Source organism: Rosa chinensis, chromosome 2 (genome assembly GCF_002994745.2).
Source record: "Rosa chinensis cultivar Old Blush chromosome 2, RchiOBHm-V2, whole genome shotgun sequence".
In the NCBI taxonomy this organism is placed as follows: Eukaryota; Viridiplantae; Streptophyta; class Magnoliopsida; order Rosales; family Rosaceae; genus Rosa; species Rosa chinensis.
The window spans coordinates 23,723,606-23,746,437 of record NC_037089.1 but is presented as its reverse complement, the minus strand read 5'-3'; the positions used below and the strand labels follow the sequence as shown (position 1 = coordinate 23,746,437).

General features: G+C 39.1%; 1 protein-coding gene, 2 long non-coding RNA genes and 1 pseudogene across 3 annotated transcripts; 2 read left to right on the top strand and 2 right to left on the bottom strand.

Moving 5' to 3' along the window:
- Positions 1 to 2,982: 2,982 nt before the first annotated feature.
- LOC112183956 lies at positions 2,983 to 3,550 on the top strand (annotated as a pseudogene).
- A 2,399-nt stretch (positions 3,551 to 5,949) lies between these two features.
- On the bottom strand, positions 5,950 to 8,096 carry LOC112188738. Its single transcript, XR_002931553.2, has 2 exons — positions 7,634 to 8,096; positions 5,950 to 7,564 (listed from the first exon to the last, which is right to left on the bottom strand). It is a non-coding gene; the product is annotated as an uncharacterized LOC112188738 (long non-coding RNA).
- Positions 8,097 to 15,564: 7,468 nt separating this feature from the next.
- Positions 15,565 to 19,701, top strand: LOC121051576. Its single transcript, XR_005806124.1, has 3 exons — positions 15,565 to 16,162; positions 17,171 to 18,174; positions 18,283 to 19,701. It is a non-coding gene; the product is annotated as an uncharacterized LOC121051576 (long non-coding RNA).
- A 444-nt stretch (positions 19,702 to 20,145) lies between these two features.
- LOC112185375 lies at positions 20,146 to 21,268 on the bottom strand. Its single transcript, XM_024323617.2, has 3 exons — positions 21,190 to 21,268; positions 21,042 to 21,085; positions 20,146 to 20,812 (listed from the first exon to the last, which is right to left on the bottom strand). Exons 1-3 carry the CDS (start codon positions 21,218 to 21,220, stop codon positions 20,369 to 20,371), a joined length of 519 nt encoding a protein of 172 aa, XP_024179385.1. The 5' UTR covers positions 21,221 to 21,268; the 3' UTR covers positions 20,146 to 20,368.
- Positions 21,269 to 22,832: the final 1,564 nt, after the last annotated feature.

Below are 22,832 nucleotides of genomic sequence, written 5' to 3'. Positions count from 1 at the left end.
GATTCGAACCGACCGAGTGACAGCACTAACCAAAACCATACCTATTCTTTCAAAACTCAAAGCCAACAAAACCATCTTTTATTTCCAAAATCATATATTTTCCTCAACATCACATTGCACAACAATAGTAAACTACACACTCAATTCCACCAAGATATATATATTTCAAGTAAATATATATATATATATATACACACACACATAGTTATCCACTCAGGGATGCCACTAATACCAACTATAGTTTTATGAATTAACTACTCGAAAATCATTTTATATCAAACCATTGTTTTAACTTACCCATGAACCGTTGTCGATCAAGTTCATATATTTTAAAACAAATAATTTATTTTGAAAATGATTTAACAACTAAACAAGTAATTCCGAGTAATAAATAAATCCGTTCGTAAATGAACCACGTGAGATTTACTCACCTCTAACTCTAGCTGCGTCTTCACACAAATACCAAGACAAGCACAAAATCATCCAAACTCTGCTCACACAATTCCATCAATCACCTAATCACATCAAGGTCACACTCAATACCACACAAAACACACAATTCACAAAACACAATTATACGACGATCCACGGTCGGATCCTCATCCGAGACCATCCAACATCTTCGGAACACTTCTATGATCAATAAATCAAAACTCCAAGTCGATCGAACGGCCGAATCCTCACGGATAGAAAACCGATCGAACCGAAAACCATAAAACTTGGAAAATTCATAACATGCTCATCCGATTTCCAAAAATTACAAACTATATATCGAAATGCTCGTATCGACGATTAGATCGCACTGAGGAGCAGAAATTACCCCAAAGGTGGCCAGAAGCTTCCGGAAACCACCACCACAGTGGCGGCACCGCCACCAAACCAAAGTCAAAATTTGACAAAACTTCCAACATCAAAGTTCTTCATCTCAACTCCAATTGAAACTTTCATAACTACACCATAATCAGATTATGAGCCTTTTTAGCTCGCAAGCCGAAGGATTCGAAAAACCCTAGTTTCAAAAACTCCAAAATTCGATCACCATAGATCAAATCGCTGCAAGCCTTCTTGGGTGTAGCTTCTACTTCCTCTAGGCTAGAAAAGCCCTCAAAGAACTCAAGCTATAGTGGCCGGATCTGGGAGAACCAAGGCCGGCTATTTGAGGTGATTTGCAGCTCCACCGTGCAACTTCTCGGCCTTGTAGCGTCGTCTACGGTGCTTCCCACGACGAATCACCACCACAGATGTGTAGAGGGGACTGAGGAGAGCAGGATTCCCTTTGGAATCGAAGCAAAAGGTGGCCGGAGGAGGAAGAAATCGGCCGGCGAAGGTGAGAAGGCGAAACTGGGGTCAGGGGAGAAAGTTTCCCTTTTCGGAAATTTTTCGGGTTTCTGAAAAATTTTGGGATTTTTGCTATTTAACCAAAATGGAAACTTTTTCCGAAGGCCATAACTTCTTCATACGAACTCCGATTTCCGCGTTCCACATGTCCACGAACTCGTATCGATGCGCTCTACGATTCTCATGAAGGAAGTTCTCACAGAATCTAAACGTATAAAAAGTCAACCTTTGTGAACCCCCTAAAACGTGCACTTCGAATAATTATTCGTCCAAAAATAATTCCACTCCACCCTCGAACCACGAAATCGTACAGAAGAACAGTTTATTAATCCCAGGAAACATTTAGGAATTAATAACAAATTTCCGAGGTCTTACACGGAACTTCTCATTTTCGACATTTCAAACGAGTTAGCAGAGACTAAGCGCATCTCTCCTAGTGGAACCCCTCAGTTTCAAATATTTTCAAATGAGTCAATGTCCGCTAAGCGCACCTCTGCTAGCGGAACTTCTCATTTTCAACATTTTAAGCGAGTTAGCTTCCGCTAAACGCAACGTTGCTAGCGGTACTGCTCCCTTAGCTACCAAGCGGTTAGGCAACGCCTTATAATGACAATGACCACTACGCGGTATTGTAGCCAATAATTTCTCCTTCGGGAAAGAGTAAAGGAATAGGTCAACGACTTCCACGATGTCTACTAATCAGGTTGTTAACCCTCGATGCTTGGGAATCAAAGATTAGGCTCACTACCTAACGCTAGAAGTGGCAAACGGGCCCCTAAGCACGAGCACGGCACGGGCCTGGCACTCTTAAAAGCGGCCCAGCACGGCTCAAGCCCGTTAGTGGCCCGGCACGACCCGAGCACATTAGAATAACGGGTCGGGCTGGGCCTAAGAATATTGGCCCATTGGCCCGGCCCGGCCCGAGCCCGTAATGGGCCGGGCACGGCCCGAGCACGACATATTGTGGGCCGGCCCGTTACAAACACAAAATTTCATTTTATTTTTAAAAATATTAAAAAACTACAATGACGAGATTTGAATATGAGACTTTTTTATTTAAAATCTCATGACAATTTTACCAATGCTTTCTTTTATATTGTCAAAATAATGAAACAAAACATTATATCCTTGTTTTGACATAAGTATTTTTTCTAAATATTAAATATATGTTTATTAATAAAGACTAATCTCATAATAATACAACTATAGAATGAAAGAAAGAATAATAAATACTAAATCCTCATTATATTAATAAAGATTAATCTCACAATAATATACTAAAAACAATATATTTTGAGTTTTTTTTTTCTTTCTTTCTTATAGTGGAATATAAAAAATTATTAGAAATCTAATCTTAAAAAGTTAAGATTAAGAAAAACGTTGTAGAACTTAATTTATTTTAATTTTCTAAATAATTAAATAAAATTAAGGGGTAATGATAAAAGAGGTCATTTTAAAGTACCTAATGATAATCCAGATACCACAAATTTCCCCATGATAATTAAGGTCACCTAATAACTACCTACCACTAGAGTTAAACTTAATTACAAAAACTGCCACTGGCAGCTCTCCCTCCCTCCCTCCCTCCCTCCCGTTAACTAATCCCTTATGAAACCTTATCCGAATTTCCCTATCTCTAGTAGCATGTCGATTTCTGGGACTTGCTTCGGAGTTCCACGCGCCATCTTCGTCAACCGAGAGCCCATTGTTATCGACGAGGTCCGCACCTGAACTTCGCCCCGAGCAGCTCATTTCCGACAAGGAGGACGCCGCTAACAACTTCACCCGTGGCCATACACCATCAGCAAAGAGATCGTAGATCTCTGCTTGGATCGGATCCGGAAGCTCGACAACAACTGCACTGGGCTTCAGGGATTTCTGGTCTTCAATGTCATCGGTGGTGATACCGGGTCGTGTCTCGGGTCGCTTCTGCTGGAGGCTGGAGCGTCTTTCTATGGACTATGGGAAAACGCCCGAGCTCGGATTCACTGTGTATCTTTCTCCTCAGGTTTCTACGTCTGTTGTAGAGCCCTGTAACAGTGTCCTCTCCACTCATTCTCTGCTTGAACACACCCATGCGTCTGTTTTGCTCGATAATGAGGCCATCTACAACATCTGCTACCGATCTCTGGACATTGAGCGTCCCACTTACACCAATCTCAATCGCCTCATCTCTCAGGTACTTTATCGAACACTTGTTATGCATAACTGATACTGATGTGATTTGAATATTGTGAGTTATTATATGATGGATTTGAATCTGGTTATTGAGGTATAGTGATCTGCCAATTATGAAGCCACAGTTTAACATGAATTCAATTAATGATGTTAGTGAGGTATGGTGATTTGCCAATTATGACGCCACGATTCGTTTATGCAACAATAATTTGAAATGCATTTAGCTGAAATGGAAGCGGGTAGGGCAGGATTGCATGTTGTCACTATAAATCATGATGGTGGTGGTGGCTCAAATGTCAAGGATCTCCATCTGGAAGGCTTCAATGTTTCTGTGGGTGGACGTGATCTAATTATGGATAGTGCAGTAACACTTGGCATTATGGTAAGTTTGCTTTTCAATGGATTAGGATCCTCTTGATTTGGTTTTCAAATTGATAGGAATCATTTGTTAAATTGTCCAATAGGATCTGATATGGTACATGTGGTTTCTAAATATAAAAAGTTGTTGACCAATATTATTGTAGTTTTAATGATGCATTTTCAATTGCATTTGACATAATAATTGCTTTGCGATTTATGCAGGACTTATTGGAAGAAATGCTACTGGAAAAACAACGTTTCTTAGGCACTTGGCTATGCATGCCATTGATAGCATTCACCAAGTATTGCACGTGGAGCAAGAAGTGGCAGGTCATCTACATCAGCCTTGCAATGTGTTGTTAAAACTGATATTGAAAGAACCCAGCTTTTGGAAGAAGAAGATCGTCTCCTGGCTTAACAGGTTGAATTCTTATTTACTATGTATTTATTCTAAATTCTTGATGGATGTGATGCTTATGCTCTTCATGAACTATATAAACTGAAGAGAGAACTGGAGCTGGAGAAAGAAGCGGGAAAGAGCAATGGACAAATTGACAAAGATGCCATTGGACTGAGGCTTTAGATGCCAATGGAGAAATTCTTGATAGATGTCTTTTTCTTACTTGTTCTGGTTTTTGTATGTATATTTGTTAAATCAGAGGAATATAGTTATGATTTTCGTAAACAAGCCTTCTTTGATTCGCATTAAGCCCTCTTGTAGTCTTTCCAATAATAACTATTGCTTTGTTTGTCCATTTTAATACCTCTTGTAGTTACTTTCTTCCCTCTGCTTTCTTTTACTCCAGACCATGTGCCATGCTTGTATATCCTGTACAAAATTCTGAAAATGAGAAGAACATCAGTGCCTTTGATAGTTATATGGTCAGTGACATGGTCAGTTACTTAGTTAGTGACATGTGATTAATAGTGACTTAACTTGTGACTTGGCTACTGACAGTTACTTGGTTAGTGACATGGTCAGTAACATGTAATGTGACATGGTCAGTTACTTAGTTAGTGACATGTGATTAACAGTGACTTGGCTATCAACTTGTGACTTAGCTACTGACAGTTACTTGGTTAGTGACATGGTCAGTTACTTAGTTAGTGACATGTGATTAACAGTGACTTTGGCTATTAACTTGTGACTTGGCTACTGACAGTTACTTAGTTAGTGACATGGTCAGTTACTTAGTTAGTGACATGGTCAGTTACTTAGTTAGTGACATGTGATTAACAGTGACTTGGCTATTAACTTGCGACTTGGCTACTAACAGTTACTTGGTTAGTGACATGGTTAGTTACTTGGTTAGTGACATGTGATTAACAGTGACTTGGCTACTGACAGTTACTTGGTTAGTGACTTGGTTAGTGACATGTGATTAACAATGACTTGGCTACTGACAGTTACTTGGTTAGTGACATGGTCAGTTACATGGTCAGTTACTTGGTCAGTGACATAGTCAGTTACATGGTCAGTTACATGGTCAGTTACTTGGTCAGTGACATGGTCAGTTACTTGGTCAGTGACATAGTCAGTTACTTGGTCAGTGACATAGTCAGTTACATGGTCAGTTACTTGGTCAGTGACATGGTCAGTTACATGGTCAGTTACTTGGTCAGTGACATAGTCAGTTACATGGTCAGTTACTTGGTCAGTGACATGGTCAGTTACTTGGTTAGTGATATGTGATTAACAGTGACTTGGCTATTAACTTGTGACTTGGCTACTGACAGTTACTTGGTTAGTGACATGGTCAGTTACTTGGTTAGTGACATGTGATTAACAGTGACTTGGCTATTAACTTGTGACTTGGCTACTGACAGTTACTTTATTAGTGACATGGTCAGTTACTTGGTTAGTGACATGTGATTAACAGTAACACTGACCATGTCACTAGGCAAGTTACATGTCACTGTAACCTCAGGTCGCTGACTATGATCGTGATCATGTAACTGTCAAAATCACTGACCAAGCAACTATCAATGACATGTGACTCATCAAGTCACTTTCAATCACCACTTATCAAGTCACTGATCGGGTCACATTACATGTCAGCTAAAACAAACTTGTATGATGACATGAATAAAAAACATAGATTAACTGTGAACATATAGGAGTGTTATGAGTCTTGACTCTTAAAAATAGCAGAGCTACATCTATTATTGAATAAAGGAAATAAAACAAGAGGTTGGCTGCAAATGATATAAATATTGCACATATGCAGCTAGGTTGAGTAAACATCTTTTCATTGGCCAAATACAATGGAAGTAAGTGTTGAGTGAGCCTAGATGTCACCAAGTCTGAAGAAAACCATTCGGGTACAACTATCACACAAGGAGACCGTGGAATCATGATCAAAAGAAACTTCACAATTTGATTGGCCAGAGCCTTTGAAGTACTCTTCTTCTGCTACCAATGAGTTACTCTCAAAAGTTGAATTTTTAAAGTTCTGATGCATCAGGTGGCTCAGAGAATTTGAATTGTCTTTGTGGAAAGAAGTAGTCATCATGAAGGGTTTTAATCCATTGTAGCCCTTCATTTCTTCACCAATCACAGAGTTGACAATGATAGGGACAATCGGTGATGACACTGACTTGATTCTCTGCTTCTAACTAGAAAGTTCTCAAGGCTTAGATATAGCTCTAGAAGAAGTTCCAAACTCAAAATTCAGTGTGCCCTGTAACTACAACATACAAGTTTATGCTTTTATGAAACAAATAAACAAAGAATGGGAGATTAACCAAAGCCGCAAATAGACATGTAGAGAGCAATGGAAAGACCAGAGGCTCTCACCCGTTTTGAAATTATCATTTAAACACGGAAACAACTTTGGCTGCACAGACTTGTGTTCTACTCATCAGCTTGGGAGTTATATTTCAATCATTTGTAGTTTTGTACTGCTACCTAGCTTCTTGTTCAATAGTTCAGTTCGTAACGGGAAAGCAACAAAACAATATATTTACCCTTCTTTCTTGCTACCCCTAATTCGACATATAGCTTGACATGTATGAATCTTGTGCCATGATCATTTCTCTCCAAGGTATTTTATCTGTAACTTTGCCCTCATACGAAAGAGCAAGAGAAAATGAAGAGAAGGCATTAAAGGAAGGGAATACTTGTGTAAAAGAAGAAATGCCACAACATCAGTGAGACCAAACTTAATCTTGAATAAATACACAAACAAGAAACAACAACAATGTCAAGACGTTCCAATTTACAAGACTTGTCTAAGCTTCTGATTACAGTTAAAACCAATGTACAACGATCCCACACATAATAAAAGCAAATATCATCAATTAATCATCATTAATTGAATTCATGTTAAACCTATCATCATCATCATTATCAATAACCAGATTCAAATTCATGTTCAATTTACAATGATATTCAATTGCTGAAGTATAGAATCATCTAAATGTCCATATCATTAATTGATGGCTTGAGTTAAGGTTAGATCATCTACGGAGTGTACTGAGTCCTAACATTAACAACACCAGTGGCATTCACAATCAAAATCATGAAAACAATTATTTCAATACTGAATCAAATTTAAATTGAATTCCTGATGATATATCTTGAGCTGGGATCAAATTACTCACCTCCACTCATCCTCTTCAAAAGTAGACTAGTCAATGTCGTCCTTAACGCAATTGAACATCAAAGCCGCCAAAGAAGCAAAAATACCTGCAAAAACCACCAATCACAAACCCAAATAAAAAACCCTTAATCATGTCCAAGGTCTTGTTTGCGTACACATCAAATAGGCTGCAGCCGATATTGGCAGCGGCTTCTCCGCCACTGCTGCCCAATTTGAGGTGGTGGGATGTGAGTGGTCCGTCATCACGGTGACGGAGGCAGAAGTCGATGGTGGCGCTAGGCGTAGTGGTGTGAAGTAGAGTCGACGATGATTAGACGTATTGGAAGAGCGCCGATTCGAAACAGCATCGGAGCAAGTGAAACTGGAAAAGAGAGGGTTTTGAAGTTCGAAGCGACGACGAGAGATAAGAATGTTTTGCTTACGTGATGAGATCGGAGGGAAAGGAAGCGGAGGAGCTGAGCTTATAGAGGATGAAGACGACGAGATCGTCAGGAAAGTAGTCGGAGAGAGAGAATTGGGATAAAAAAAACTCAGAGAGACAAACTCCGATCAAAATCGAATCAAGCTTTTAGGTTTTGGGATTTCTGATCAGAGAAAATTTGAGCTATGAGATTTTGAATGAACAGATATAAACGTGTATTACCTTTAAGGGCAGAATCGGAATCAAACAAATTAAAAACTGACCTTTTTTAACATCATCTCATTATTTATAAGGACTAAATTAATATTATTAACAATTCATTATGGATCTTTTTATCAAGTGGGAAACTAGGTGACCTTTTTATCATTTCACTCTCTAATGTGACCTTTTCCATCATTTCCCTTAAAATTAATTTTTATTTGTTCAAATTAAGATTTTAAAATCGTGCTTTATAGTGGGTAGGCACGAGCACGGCCCGTTATTGACCCGGCACGAGCACGGCCAGACACAATATGGGCTCGGGCCATGGGCTGGGCCGGGCTTAATGTTTAAGTAAATGGGCCGGCACGAGCCCGGCACGATAATAAATGGGCCGGCCCAAGCACGGCACGACCAGGCCCGCTTAAAATGAGCCGGGCCGGCCCGTTTGCCACCTCTACCTAACGCCTACTACTTTAACGCAGCTCCCCTCATCAAACAATTATGCAGCAAAACGGAGGACTATCTTAAAAGGGGAACGAGGGACACCCTGGGGGCCAAACAGGGGCCCACTTGAAAGGGTATATATAAAGCATTTGCTTAGAACAGGTCCATGGTTGACAACGCATTGAAGCTAGTTATGCTTGACAAGATTAGCAGAAGAAACGTTTCAAACTGCTAGGCAACTGCCTAACCAAGATAGCCCTCCTTAACTGGGGACTTAGGGGACTTGTACTTACATAAGAATTTACCTAAGTATAATTAGCTATAATGGGTCATGCCCATGTTGCCGCCAGCGGTACCAACACTGTCAGAGGTGGTACCTCCGGGAGTATTGTCAGACGAACTATCACCTGAGCCCAGGCACAGGCCAAACTGCTGACGCGCTGCCACTCGCGACGTCAAGTTCACCTCTCGTAGACATCAGAAGCCGCAAACTGATGCACATCAGTCCTACATTGGAAACAAGGAAGAGATCAGTCTTCTCCTCACTTGTAAAAGGTCCATTCATCTCTCCTCATTAACTGTGCATTTATTATTTACCTAACGTTACTTTGTCAACATAAATACATTGACTGACTAAGGCATCAGAGTAGAGAAGACCGCTAACCGTGGTGTCTTCCTCTAACGCCATCTGTATTTCATTTGACAGGTGATGCTAGCACTACCTTTAGTAGCAGTTCGAACCCAAACCCGTGTTAGAGGGATTTGGCTACTGCCAAGTTTTACACATTAACACCCCTAATAAAAGTTTTATTGTTCCCTAACAAAAGTTTATTGAGGGTTAATAATCAGTGAAAAATGAAGATGTTTGTGATTTTGAAAGTATTAAGAGGTTTATTGACCCCCAATAAAAAATTTTGAAGTCCTGCGACCGGCGACCAGATTCTGTAGTTTGGCTAAACCCTAAGGGGGGAAATATCACCAATAGTCACTGAGTTATGACTTATTCGACACTTAACTCACTGTATTTTCAACAATATCACTTAACTCACTCAGTTTTATATCCGCCTCTCACTTAACTCACTGCCATTAATTCTACTGTTAGAAGCAGTTAAAATTGAGGGTATATTTGTCAAAACACTTAAAAATCATTTTTAACTTTAAAAAACTACATTTATTAGATTTTTTTTAATTTCTGAAATTTCTAATAAAAAATGATTTTTTTAACTTAAATATAATTGGAACAAAAATTGTCTTTGAAAAAAAGAAGAAGTTAGAAATGCATTTTTTTAGTGTTTAGACAAATATACCCTCAATTTACATTTATTAGACTTTTTCAATTTTTTAAATTTATGAGATTTCAAATAAAAAATGATTTTTTTAACTTAAATATAATTTGAAAAAAAAATTGTCTTTTTTTTAAAAAAAGTTAGAAATGCATTTTTTTAGTGTTTAGACAAATATACCCTCAATTTTAATAGTTTTTAACGGCAGAATTAACGACAGTGAGTTAAGTGAAAGATAGATGTAAAACTGAGTGAGTTAAGTGATATTATTGAAAATACAGTGAGTTAAGTGTCGAATAAGTTATAACTCAGTGACTATTGGTGATGTTTTCCCAAACCCTAAACCCAATAAACTTTATTAGAGTGTGGCATGCTTGTAATTTTATAATTAAACTTTATCCAAAATAGTCTTTTTAATTTTAAATGGGGTTAATGGGCACATTAATCTCTTACTGGAGTAAGTGGGTTCATGTTGGCTCAAATTTGGGCATTTGATTAAAATCCCTTGTTTAAACTTACTAACTTTTATACATGCCGTTACTAACAATCGTTAACTCTGCTGTTTTTCAAAGGATAGTTTCGTCTCAACCCATTTTTTTCTTCCTCTTTTCCTTTCCTCCTTGGTCTAAATAGTCAAATAAGACAATATTGAGAGAATGAATTTTCTTGTATATATTACACCCATTCTGTGGTGTATATAAAAGAGTTACAATTGTACTACAACGATTGTGTACTCCTGTACTACACAACATGTACAAGGTAAGTAATTACAATAATATATTCCCTTGTAGTCTATTCATAATAGGGAACGATGACTCACACTAACACTCCCCCTCAAGTTGGCGCATATACATCAACCATGCCTAACTTGCTTAGTGAGTCATAAAACGCCTTCCTGGAAACTCCTTTGGTAAGTACATCTGCAAGTTGTTCCTCAGTTGGCACAAAAGGAAAGCTAATGATTTTGGCATCTAGCTTCTCCTTTATAAAGTGACGATTGACAGGGTCCGCCCCGGATTCCACCCTGGAATCCGAAGTGGCCCCGCGGGACCCACCTTTAAAGAAGGTTTACCAAAAATTTCGGCATAACCCCCCTTAAAAAATGGGTAACCCAAAACCTGTAGAATTTCAATTTCACTTCTAAACAACCCTCCCAAAACTCCTGGAGCCACCCTGCTCCTAAAACCGCACAACTTCACAATTTAGAGTACCAAATTATCCAATTAACTCAAAATACAACCAAGTCATAGGTTACAATAATAATACAAAAATCTCAAGGTTATCAGAGCAGTCTAGAACCAAAAGAACAACGATACACATATTAGGTTAGCAAGTAAGCTACGAGGGATAGATGACAGCAGTGGTGCTAAGCCTCAACTCCTAAAGCCGAACAGCTACACTGCGAACTGGGCATTTGAAACCGAAGGGCCCAGGGGAAAGTACATAAAAACGTTAGCGTGAGTGGACAAAAATAAACAATTTCAAATAAAAGGGATTTTATACTTTCCCACATTTATATCTCTAAAAACTTCCGATGCATGCAATGATTAACAAAAAAGAATAAAATAAGAGGAGTTTCCCTCTTGAAGGCCGACTAGCCCCGCTAGTCACATACGAATAAAAGAAAAAGTGGAAACTCCGATACTCAAAGAAATAGAACCAGCCCCGCTGGCTAAAACAAATCGGACTAGCCCCGCTAGTCAAAAATAGTATAAAGAGTAGGGGAAGATGATAGCCATATGAGTGAGCCACCCAGGCTCGGGTGATAGCCTCCCAGGCTAAAGTACTCCCATTACTCCCGTAATATACCCTTACGCCACTATGTGTAGCGATAGGATACTGGGCTTTAGAATTACTGTCACAAAGACAGTAACCAGCGCCACGAAGGCGGAGGGCTTCGGTGATCCCATCACCTCGCCGCAAAGGCGGAAGATCAATGCTATCAATGATAAGTCACCCAAGTATGGCATAAGAAATCCGAAAACCAAGTAAAACCACAATTACATAAGGCTTCCCCATATTTCGAAAAAGAATTTCCCATGACGTGTCCCACACGCCCAGATAATCTCATCATCAAAAATAATTAGGATATAAATAAGTATAAAGATTAATTTCAACGCATTTCATAGAAATCTCAAATTGCCGAATATAAGTATAATATAAATAGTATAAATCCGGAAATCACATCGGAAATAAATAAATAAAAGAAGATAAGCGTAATCCAATGACGTGACCCCGCACGCCATAAAATCTCCAAGTAAATCAATTAACCAAAACCGTTTCCGAAAATAACCGTATGCTCAAGAAGGTAAATGGATAAATAAAATAATCAACTCGGAAGCAAATAAGCAATTAAATATATATGCATGCATCAATCTTTAAAAATAAAAGTCCACTCACGATATACGGCTAACGTGGTATCCAAGCGTAAGGATCCTCGTCGAGCGATAGGTCGGTATCACGTCCTGTACACAATTATAATCCGTAAACAACAATTTGATAACTATTTACGATAATCAATAATTAATCTCAAAACCCAATCTCAACTTCTCCAATCCTCTTCCACACCCAATCAAACTTCACCAATCCTTACCAAACTTCACCATTAATATCCATCCGTCGATTAATGTATTCCATATCGGAACAAGGGGAAATCTGAAGGTCGGATTCCCACAATTCAACAACCGAAACTCCCAAACTTCGGAAATTCATAATCCATGTCAAACTTCTCCCAAACTTAACCAAAATCACATATTTAACCTCTACAACAATTATACAATTTAAAGGGCTAAAACTGAAATTAAAAGACTGCCCACACACGCCTCCACGCGCAGCCAATAGTGGCAGCGCGTGGGCCCCACGCGCCGGCGGCCACTACCTCCGATGGCCACCATATTTTGACAGTAGCACCTACTCAACACACTGATCGATTTTCTCAACTACAACACCACCCAATTTTACCTTTAAACAGTCGAAATCGGCTGGTGAAATTTTTCCAGAAAAGCTCAAGAACCCTAGAATCGGGTTCGATCGATTCGACCCCTACACTGCAAATTGAGAAGCAAGACCTTAGGCAAAATAATCTCCTGCAAAAACCGAACCTTCGATGTGAATACGGTGGCCGGAGGTGGCCGGAATGGCCGGAAATCGGCAAAATCCCAAAACTGCAACCGTTACCTTCCCAGCGAGAAATCGAGCTCCTCCGGCCAAATCTCCCCAAAATACCACCACAGATGCGTCAAGGGGGAGGAGACGAGCTTGGGGATGGCCGGATTTCGCCGTGGGTCGGCCGGAGGAGGGAGAAATCGGAGGAGGAAGAATCGGGCCGAAGAGGAAGGAAATGTCGGGGGAGGAGAGAGAAAGAGCCGGGTAGGTTTCCAAAAATGGAAACTTACCACAGTAACTCGGCTATTTATAGAAACTTACTATGAACAGTAACCGTAAACAGTAACTTTAATCTTTCGCTTATAACTTTCACATACGAACTCCAATTTTTACGCACCACATATGCACGCGCTCGGTTTAACGTCCTCTACAACTTTCATGAAGGAAGTTTCCTCAAATTTTGACCCGAACGAAAAGTCAACTTTTAGGTCCACTAAACGTACGGAAACGATAGTAAAAGTGAAAATAAAGGTCGTTTACCGTCCAAATGACTAGTAAACGGGTAATTGAGATACAGGATGTTACAATCTCCCCTCCTTATAAAAATTTCGACCTCGAAATTTACACGAACGACTAAAGGCTTAACTAAACCAACTCTATTGAATACCATCCCCCGGTGAAACAATATAAGAGAAATAAATAACTCAAGATTAGGAATATCGTACCGTCGGTAGTATCTAGAGGAACGTGGTCCTCTCGCTGAACCATGGCATGAAGTCTCGTTTGTGTCGCTGGACGTCCACGATGACCACTACTCCGTTGAGTGCCGCCCCTGGCAGAACTGGAGGAAGTGTCGCCCTTGGTTGAATTAGTGTGAGTGCCGCCAGATAACCCTCCTGATGCATGACTAGAACCTTGACCGACGTTTGGAGTAGCGTCCTGAGTCAATGTAGGGCAATCCCTTCTATAATGACCCTGCTGTCCGCACTGATAGCACATCACATCTCTCGTTTGATGCTGGAAACGATCCCTCCAAGTATGGAATCCCTCTGAGGTACCACCGTACTGACCTGTGCTGTCACTGAACTGCCACTCAGACTGTCCACCTCCCATATTAAGTCCTCCAAAATCCGGTAGGGTGGTCGAGTCCGAAATGGCACGTCTACTACCCCCAGAAGATCCTGATCCAGAAACGGTATATATTGGCCATCATAATAATGTTAACATTTTTGCATTATCTATTAATAAAATAATGTAAGACATAGAAAAGTTGCACTGAAGACTTTTTCTAACTCAAACGAATGGTTCGTCTTGCTTTGAAAAACCAAAAGATGGAAGAGACTTCTTCTCCACTCAGCACCAATCCAAATGGTAAAGCACCGAATTAGACGACCGCATCATCCTCTACTCCACATCCGAAAAAGGAAATGAAGTTGTCTCTGTTGCCACCTTCTCTTCCTCCAATCCAAGTAAGTTGTACAGGGCAGTAACAGAGAGATGGCTAGAGCAAAGCTCCAAAGAGAGACGAATTCCGAAGTTACAATGAGAAATTCAAAGTGCTTCGATATGAATGACGCACTCTTCGATTTGAAGATTCGTCAAAGCACAGTCAAAATTTTGGCTGCCCTCCGACAATCGAAGTCGGCTTCTCTTTCCTTTATGCAACAACCTCATTGCCTCACCATTCCTGGTAATTAAACGTTTTTTATTTTGCTAATTTGGTTTAGGTTTTTTCCCTACTTAATACCCACTTTGTTTCCATCTTCATTTGATTACAACTGGATTAAATCATATTGTTTGGCGATTGGCTTCTATTAGTGTTTTGCTGTTTTATGAGGGAAGCACACTTTGGGTATCTTTCAGAATTGCTTGATTCTGAGAGAGTGAAAGAAGGTGAGGATGTTTGTGAAGTCCGGTTTGAAGTGGAAGCGGATTTGACTATGTCAAGTCAAATGCATAGGTTCTTCCGCCACCGCTAAAACACGAAGACATTTGGGGATGATTTCAAGGAAGATTAATAGAAATTCAAGGTTGAATTTTGAAACTTCCCCAAATTCAAGTCGGGTTTAAGCCTAGAGAAAATAGAGGATCAGCCACAGATGGAGAACAAAAATAATAATAAATAAAATAAAATAAAGCTTTGGAGAAGAGGAACTTGAGAAAGGCAAAAATACCCTTAAAAATATGCCACATGACAGACGCCGTAACGGCTACAAGTATTTATGTTGGGTCAGGGTCAAAATCTCATGTACGATTGTGACATTTTTGAAACTTTTTTTTTTGATCAAATAAGAACTTCATTAATAATGAACTGCTTACAACGAGTTTTAGGCGACATCTCTTATTCAGAAATGGCCTCTAGACTTCCCACTGGAACTCTATATACTGACTCTAAACTTGCACTACAACTGTATGACAAAGACAAAAGCGCAGGAGCAGTGAACCCTTGACATCTCACCTCTCGTCCAGCCAGTAAGAACTCTAAAACTAGACAACTCACTTGTGACGACCTGAATTTTAAATTTATAATTTTTAAAGTCGAAAGTTATTATTAAGAAATTTTTATTTGATTTTGCTAAATTCAAAGCTCTTGAAAAATATTTGAATTTTTTTAAAATTGGTCAAATTTTATTTTTGAGCTTAGAACTGGAAAGTAGAGGTCGCCACGAGTTCGCAGCATTTTTCGGTAAATTTTTCGAGTTCCCGAGCTATTTTTAAGGAAATTTTGAAGTTTTGTTGGAAATTAAATTATCTGGCGACGTGGCGTGTCCTTATTGGTTGATAGGCTTAACTTGGAGACCAAGTAGCAGCTGCCAAACGTGTCTTGCATGTGCAAGATCAGTTTGACACATGTCAAGTGGTGGCACTATGTTTGTTATATGCTTGACAAATGGCATAAGCATGATGATGGATGGTTTTGGTTTGGACAAGTGGCCTATTTCTATTGGTGTTCTTTCCCTATAAATAGAACCCAACCAGATCATTATTTCCCCACAATTTTCGGAGCTTTCTCTCTCCTACATTTCTCTCTTCCATTTTCTCTCTCTAGGATTTGTTTTTGGCATAACTTTTGATCCGTAAGTCCGATTTAGGATCCGTTTTCGCCTACGGATTCGTCTTGACGAGCTCTTTCTATTGGTGGAAAGAAAATTCAGATTTGGTGAAACTATTTTTTGACGACCTAGGAGGCTTGATTTTATTTTGTATCATCCACGATTGTCGAAAATAAGGTAGGGGGATCTCGGGGAAACTTTTTATGATTGGATGTTGATTTTATGTGCTTCGTGTATATGTTATTCTTATTAATATTATTTTTAAATGATTTATTTGATAATATTTGAATTACATGTACTAAATGTACGTTGATCGATGTAAGTGCATGTTTTCATGGAGGTTGTTGTTTATCAAGTGTAAAGGAGTTGGGGGAAAATTATGGTTATTTGGTGATTGTGGGAATTATCTTTTGTGTAGTTGAGTTTGAACATTGTAGGGATCAAGCTCAGGCGAGCCCGTGTGCACAATTAGGTTTAGAATATCGGCGGTATAATTGTCGATATATTTGGGTGATTTGGGCTTGGAGATCAATGTTTCAGACAAGATGACTGGCAAAAGGGGTTTTGGGGGATTTGATTGAGTCAGGGGATTAATTTATATGTTTGGATATTCAAGTCACAGTTGCAAAACTGTAAAGTACACGGTATGGGACGTGTAGGCTTGCGTATTCTGATATATGAATTAACGGGTATATAAATGGAGTTGGATTGCATCATTGTTTGATATGCATGTTATAATTGAAATATATGATGGTATTATCTTTGGTCAATTATCCATGAGGAAGTTTTATGTCCCTACTGAGCCGCTGGTTGAGCTCACCCCTTAACAGATTTTGCAGGTATGGAATCAAGATACTAGAGCAAGAAGTTCCGATATGTTTATAATGTCAAATGGGTTGTGAAATTTGTGTTTTCTTTATGTTTGTTTGGAATAAAGAATGAGTACTAGTGTACTATGTGATAAAGACAATGTAATATATGTTTCCGCTGGAATTTTGAGATCTTGTTATTTAGTTGTTAGTCCACGATTTATTTATTTATTGTCACATTTTGATTATAGAAATTTTAGTTCTATAATTAAGATGTGATTCACACCTTAACTCGAGATTATAAGAATAGCTCGAGTCAGGGCGTGACATCACTTGTGTCGACACTAAACTCACCCACCAGAGTTCTCCTGACCAGCTTTTAATCGACCAAGCCAACACTCATTGTGACCTAAACTCAACCAAAAGGATTGCCGGACTTTCAGACCTGGGACTAAAGAAAACCCTACACCATCACCACCATATTGTCGACACCATCCATCCACCACTGCTCCAAAACACCATCGCCTCCGACCCGATCCCAGATAGGAAGGACCCACTAGAAGGCCAAGGATGATTGTCTAGCTAGACTGTTTCGCCACCGCTGCTGACCCAACTCCAGAACAGGAACGATCTCCGAGACCGCGACAGAGAAGATCGTCTCTGCCACACCTTTAGTAGTGTCTTATTACCAACAATAAAATAAAACCAGACCCGAAAACACTAGTAACAACCAAGCCCGCCACCATGGCAAACCTGATCCACCATCTCACCACCACCAGCGGCGCCCCATCCACCACGATCTCCACCTACCAACCAATCAAACAAAAAGCAGCCCAATACCTTAATCCAGGCCCAAGACCAAGCCCAGACCCCATACGGACTGCTCCAGCCCATTAGCCAAAACCTGCTCTACCCGTTCGTCCCTACCATCGTTCCATCACGACCGCAGCACCTCCACCGGCGTACCACCACACCCGACATAAGCGAGGAGGAGTTTCTGTCAGTGCCCACCCCCGCCATCAGACCCCGACTACCATCAACCAGGCATCGCCGGCCAATCCCTGATAGCATACAAGCCCCACCCCCTCCACCACCTCGCACCAGCCTCATCACGGCCGCCTCCAACGACATTTTTGAAACTTAAAGCATCAAAGTTTATAGTGGGGCAAAGATAATGTACTGTTTGGACAATTTGTAATGTTTTAGATATTGTCAAAAAATACTCAATAAGAAAAAACGCCCATACGATACTTGACTTTTTGTTCCTTGTAAACTTCGGTACCTCAAGTTTAAAAAATGTCAGAACAGTATTTGAGGCTTCGATTCCGACTGAATTTTGGTACCCAAAGCCGTTAGCTTCGTTACGACAGCTGCCACCCGGTAATTTTTGAAAGGCACATTCATCCATTTGTATCTTAATTATTATTATTTTTCTCTACGCATTTTTCCCTCTCTCTCTCTCTCTCATCCGCTTCGCTTCAATCTCAGAAATTGTGTGTTGGGGTTATAGAAGAATTGTGTTTTCAGAACGCCAAAAGTCAAAGCAGTAGTTGGTCTCTCATGGGAACCAAAGATTCTGAATTTTTCATCGGCAAAAAAAAAAAAAAAACAGACTTGGGGTTGATGCAAAACCTCAAGATACGCACCCTGAAACCAATCACCCTTGGAAACCCGCCACCCAGCAGGTAGACTTGGAGTTCTCTATCTTTTACTGCCAGTACAAGAACCATATCAGAGATAGACATGGTCAAATTCCTTACTCTAAATATTCAAGAAATCAACCAAAACCCAAAATAAGAACAAGAGCACCCATAACAAATTTCCCACTTGATTTAATTGATGCAACCACCGATGACGGCGGAGAACATGACCCATGTCTGTTGAACCCATATCAAATGAAAAAGGTTCCTTTAAATTGTTGAAGGTAGATGTGTTAGCGTAGACTTTTTTGAAGATTGGGTTTGGAGTGGAGAAGAAGGTGACAGAAGAAGATGGGATGGACCGGAATCGTGCTCACAAAATCTTTGCTTCTCTCTCCCTCGATAGTTTCTGAGTAAATGGCACTCACAAAAGCATACATATCAACAGTGCAATGCTTTGAATCTTCCGAATCGTGCCCGTCCTGCATAGAAAACCAATTCACAGCAAAGCAAATTACACACGTTTGAACGGTTTGCAACAGTTACAGAGTAACAGAAAGTATTTGTGTACAATTGAAATCCAAATTTGTTGAAATGTGGAGCTAGAGCAAATCTAAAAGACTTAATCTAAAATTCTAAATGGGGAACCTTTTAATTGAAATCTGAATTGGAATTGAGGAACCCTAAATAATTGGACGAAATTAGAAAATAAAAAACAAAGCGAAAAGAAAATTGGGGATTGCCATTATTGTGGCGGTGGTGGTTCGGCAGTGGAGGCTTGGACTTGAGACTGGCTGGGATTGAAGGCGAGGCGTGGATGAGTTTGAGGAGGAAGAAGATGAGAAGATGGGCAGCTCCAATTTCCTTTTCGGTTCATTGTACTTGACTGCTTCTTCCTCTTATCATCTTCTATGTCTGGTAGTGATGGGGGAGGAGGAGGAGAGAGCTTGTTGGTTGTGTTAATCGGTGGAGTAGGGACATAGGTGGAATTAGTGAGGATTAAGACATAAAATGACGAAAATTCACTATAAAAATTGTCAACCGGCAACTTCGGTAGCGCAGCTAACGGCTTTAGGTACTAATATTCGGCTGGAATCAAAACCTCAGATATCTTTTTGATATTTTTAAAATATAATGTACCAAAATTTATAAAGAGTAAAAAATCAAGCTCCGTATAGACAATTTTCCCTATTCAGTAAAATAAACTATCTGTGGAGATTAGATATGACATTCAGATTTTGGAGACCGTAGCATTAGAAGCTCGTGACTGACTACTCTTATTTATTTATTTATTTTTTTTCAAATTTCTATTCATTTTAAGAGTCGTCTTTAATTAATTTTTTTTCTTTTTTACCTTTTTTGGGGTCCTATGTGACGACCTATTAGTCCTATAGTCAGGGTAAATGGAAAGAAATATGTAATGGACCTTCAGTATTCCATGGGCCTTTTCTGTGCAGCCTAAGTAGAAGGTGAGGAAGGTCCATTTTCGGAGAACCTGAGTTATAAGCTAGATTTCATTTCAGAATCTTGAGTCATGAACTAAAGAGCCGAGGAATACTCAATAGTCTCAAGTATGCAACTAATGTAGCAGAACTCATAAATTGAAATAATTCATTTCCTTTCATGTTATTTCATATAAGTAAATATGTCATAAAAAAATAATTTTACATCAAAAAATCAAGAACATGGCGAACATTATATTTTGTGAATGAATTAAATACAAAATAGTAAATGACGTCATCTACTATAAATAGTCATTCAACCATTTCATCGACGATACTGAAACAACTCCTTTCAAGTATTATTTCATCATAAATTGTTAAAAGCCACACAAAAAAAAAAAAAAAAAAAACCACAACTTTCCGGTTACAACTCTGTCATTATTATCAGTTTTTGGAAGAGCGACTAACAAACCGGAATCAATCTTCAAGGACTTAAACTTTCCATCCTTGACCACCACTCGATCTCAGACTTTTGGCCCAATCAAACTTCTTTGTGTTTGCACCCACTTTCATAACTGATCTCACAGTAGATGATCTAGAACTAGGCCGAGGAGGAAAGCTCTTTTCCCTTTCAGCTGGTGCTGGCCTTTTGGTCTCTTTTATTTCAATCTTGGTTCCTCCTTCCATTTGTATGTTTATATTCACCTCACAAAATGCTAATTTGCTTGCACTTCTCTCCTTTTGGTGCTGATAAAGCCTGTGCAATCTCAGAGCAAGATGGCATATCCCATCTTTGATTTCTTCCTCCAAGTCTTTTTCTACTTCCATTTCAAGCTCATTGCGAATCTTCAGCTCTTCTTCGGAAACACTGGCCCCAGAAAATCTCCTGTTTTTGCCTTGTAATCCCTTAAGACGATCATGATCATTAAAGCTTACCTGTAGCATAATACAAAAACTATAAATATCAGTACATGAAATGAGAGTATTAAGTACGTTTGTTTTTATGCAGCAATCTATGCTTATATCCAAAACATTCTAAATTGCTTTGGACACAAAAGACTTTGGCCTTAAATTCTAAAACGACATCGTTTTGGACATAAGCATAAATTTAAAAGTAATAACAAACAATAAATATAAAGGAACTAATTGATTCTTTATGTGTCACCAGCCAAGTTTCGCTGGCCTCGTTCGACTCCAAGATTGAACGATCTGCAAAACCCACAAAGGATCATCAAAGATTTATAAGAATAAACAAGAAAAACAAAGAAGGCTTCAACTAAATTGCGTTGAATCAAAACCTAGTATATATTGACCTTTATTGTTGGATATTCCTTGCTGGTCCATGATCTTCTACTTTATGCTATTATTCACACGTCTTGTTTGTGATTCAAATCCACCATTTAAATCCTAGCAGATCGATTACGACTGATGGGAATGTGAACATTATAGTTGGCATGAAGACGACATAAGCTGGTTTGCTTTAGTGAGTAAATGACCGTTAGGGACGTTATTTTGGTTGGCTTATTCAAATTTAGGCGCCAAATGTCTCTTAGCCCAAACTACAAATTAATAAAAAGTGATATGTTTTCCAGAATGGAAGTTCTTTCCGTGGAAGGAAGGAATAAAAGGGTTGGGTTGGCCTTGAAGCATAGTCAATATACACACATAAATAGCGGTGATGGGCCTATGGAGAGTTACCCTTCCGTTGGGCTACTATTATGTTGAACCCGTGAATATACAGGTGTTTTTTTCATTTCATAAGAGTGCTTGTTTATGTGATTAAGTGTTGTATTGACAATTAATCAATACGTGCTTCCTCTTCTGCTGTTCATGTCATCTGTGTCATGATTTTTCGGTAGTTTGGTACAATAGAGGGTTTTTCGACATGGAGAAAGTGATGTTTTACACCCTACACTGACTGCAGCTCGGGCCAAAAATGAGATTTGTTTCCGGAGTTTCTTCTAGTTACAAGGAAACTCCATAAAATACATTTGGTCTCATTATAGTTCATATTCCTGATTACCACAACCAATGTAAGGAATTTTATTTTTACTCAAATCACAGAATTTTATTTTATACTCAAAATACTTATAAACTATCTCTTTCCTTCAATCTTAGAGAAGCATCGAGGTGTGAGAGGTGTGGTGTTTACACTTTTTCTCTACTTCTTATGATGCTTAACAGTCCTTTTCCATATCTGTTTGTCACCTCCTACTTGTGCAATAGCAATTGTCAATTGCACCTCGATAAATGGTTGGTGGGCTAAGGAAGAGGTTTTACAATTTAGCGCGCAAATATTACAACTTTTTATCATTAATCAAACATCATCTGGGCAAAACTCGATCAATCTTCGAATGATTTCAAATACTAAGGTACATATAATTAAATTAATCTCAATAATTTATCTACCCCTTTATTCATTGTATCTAATCATGGTTGAAATTTTTGGAAATGAGCCGATATGTGCTTTTAACGTGTATGTCTATTGCGTCTCATGCTTACCATCTAATTAAGTCAATTCATATTGTCGAGTTGAAGAACATGTTCAGGACTCTAGGTTCACCGGGATGTCTACACACTCACCAACTCACCTCATTCGTTGTCTTTGGTCATCACTTCACAACTCATTCGGTCATTCGTAGTAGGTGACTGACTGACTGACATATCAGTTAACCCATTTTGCTCATGATGAATTCCTCATTCACGACTAACTCTAAACTTAACCCTAGTGTACTCTAAACCCTATTAATTGATTCTCTTGTCATCGATCAGTGGCTTAACCGAAACCAAAAGAAATATTAATGGTTTAACGTATCTTTTAGTATTGTTTATGGACAAAAAAATTAATGGCTTGCTGTGTTGTGGTGTCATCTGTAATACTACTCATCAATTCATGACTTCACAATTCATTGTCTATGAGAAAGTTTGAGGAATAGATATCCTAACCAAACCAAGC

What these genes read in the sequence shown, in the direction of transcription:
- LOC112185375 (XM_024323617.2), bottom strand. Translation starts at nt 21,220, where the DNA reads ATGGACCAGCAAGGAATATCCAACAATAAAG. An exon ending in AGGAATATCCAACAATAAAG is followed by an intron (nt 21,086 to 21,189) that starts GTCAATATATAC and finishes TGGGTTTTGCAG; the next exon opens with ATCGTTCAATCTTGGAGTCG. An exon ending in AGGCCAGCGAAACTTGGCTG is followed by an intron (nt 20,813 to 21,041) that starts GTGACACATAAA and finishes ATTATGCTACAG; the next exon opens with GTAAGCTTTAATGATCATGA.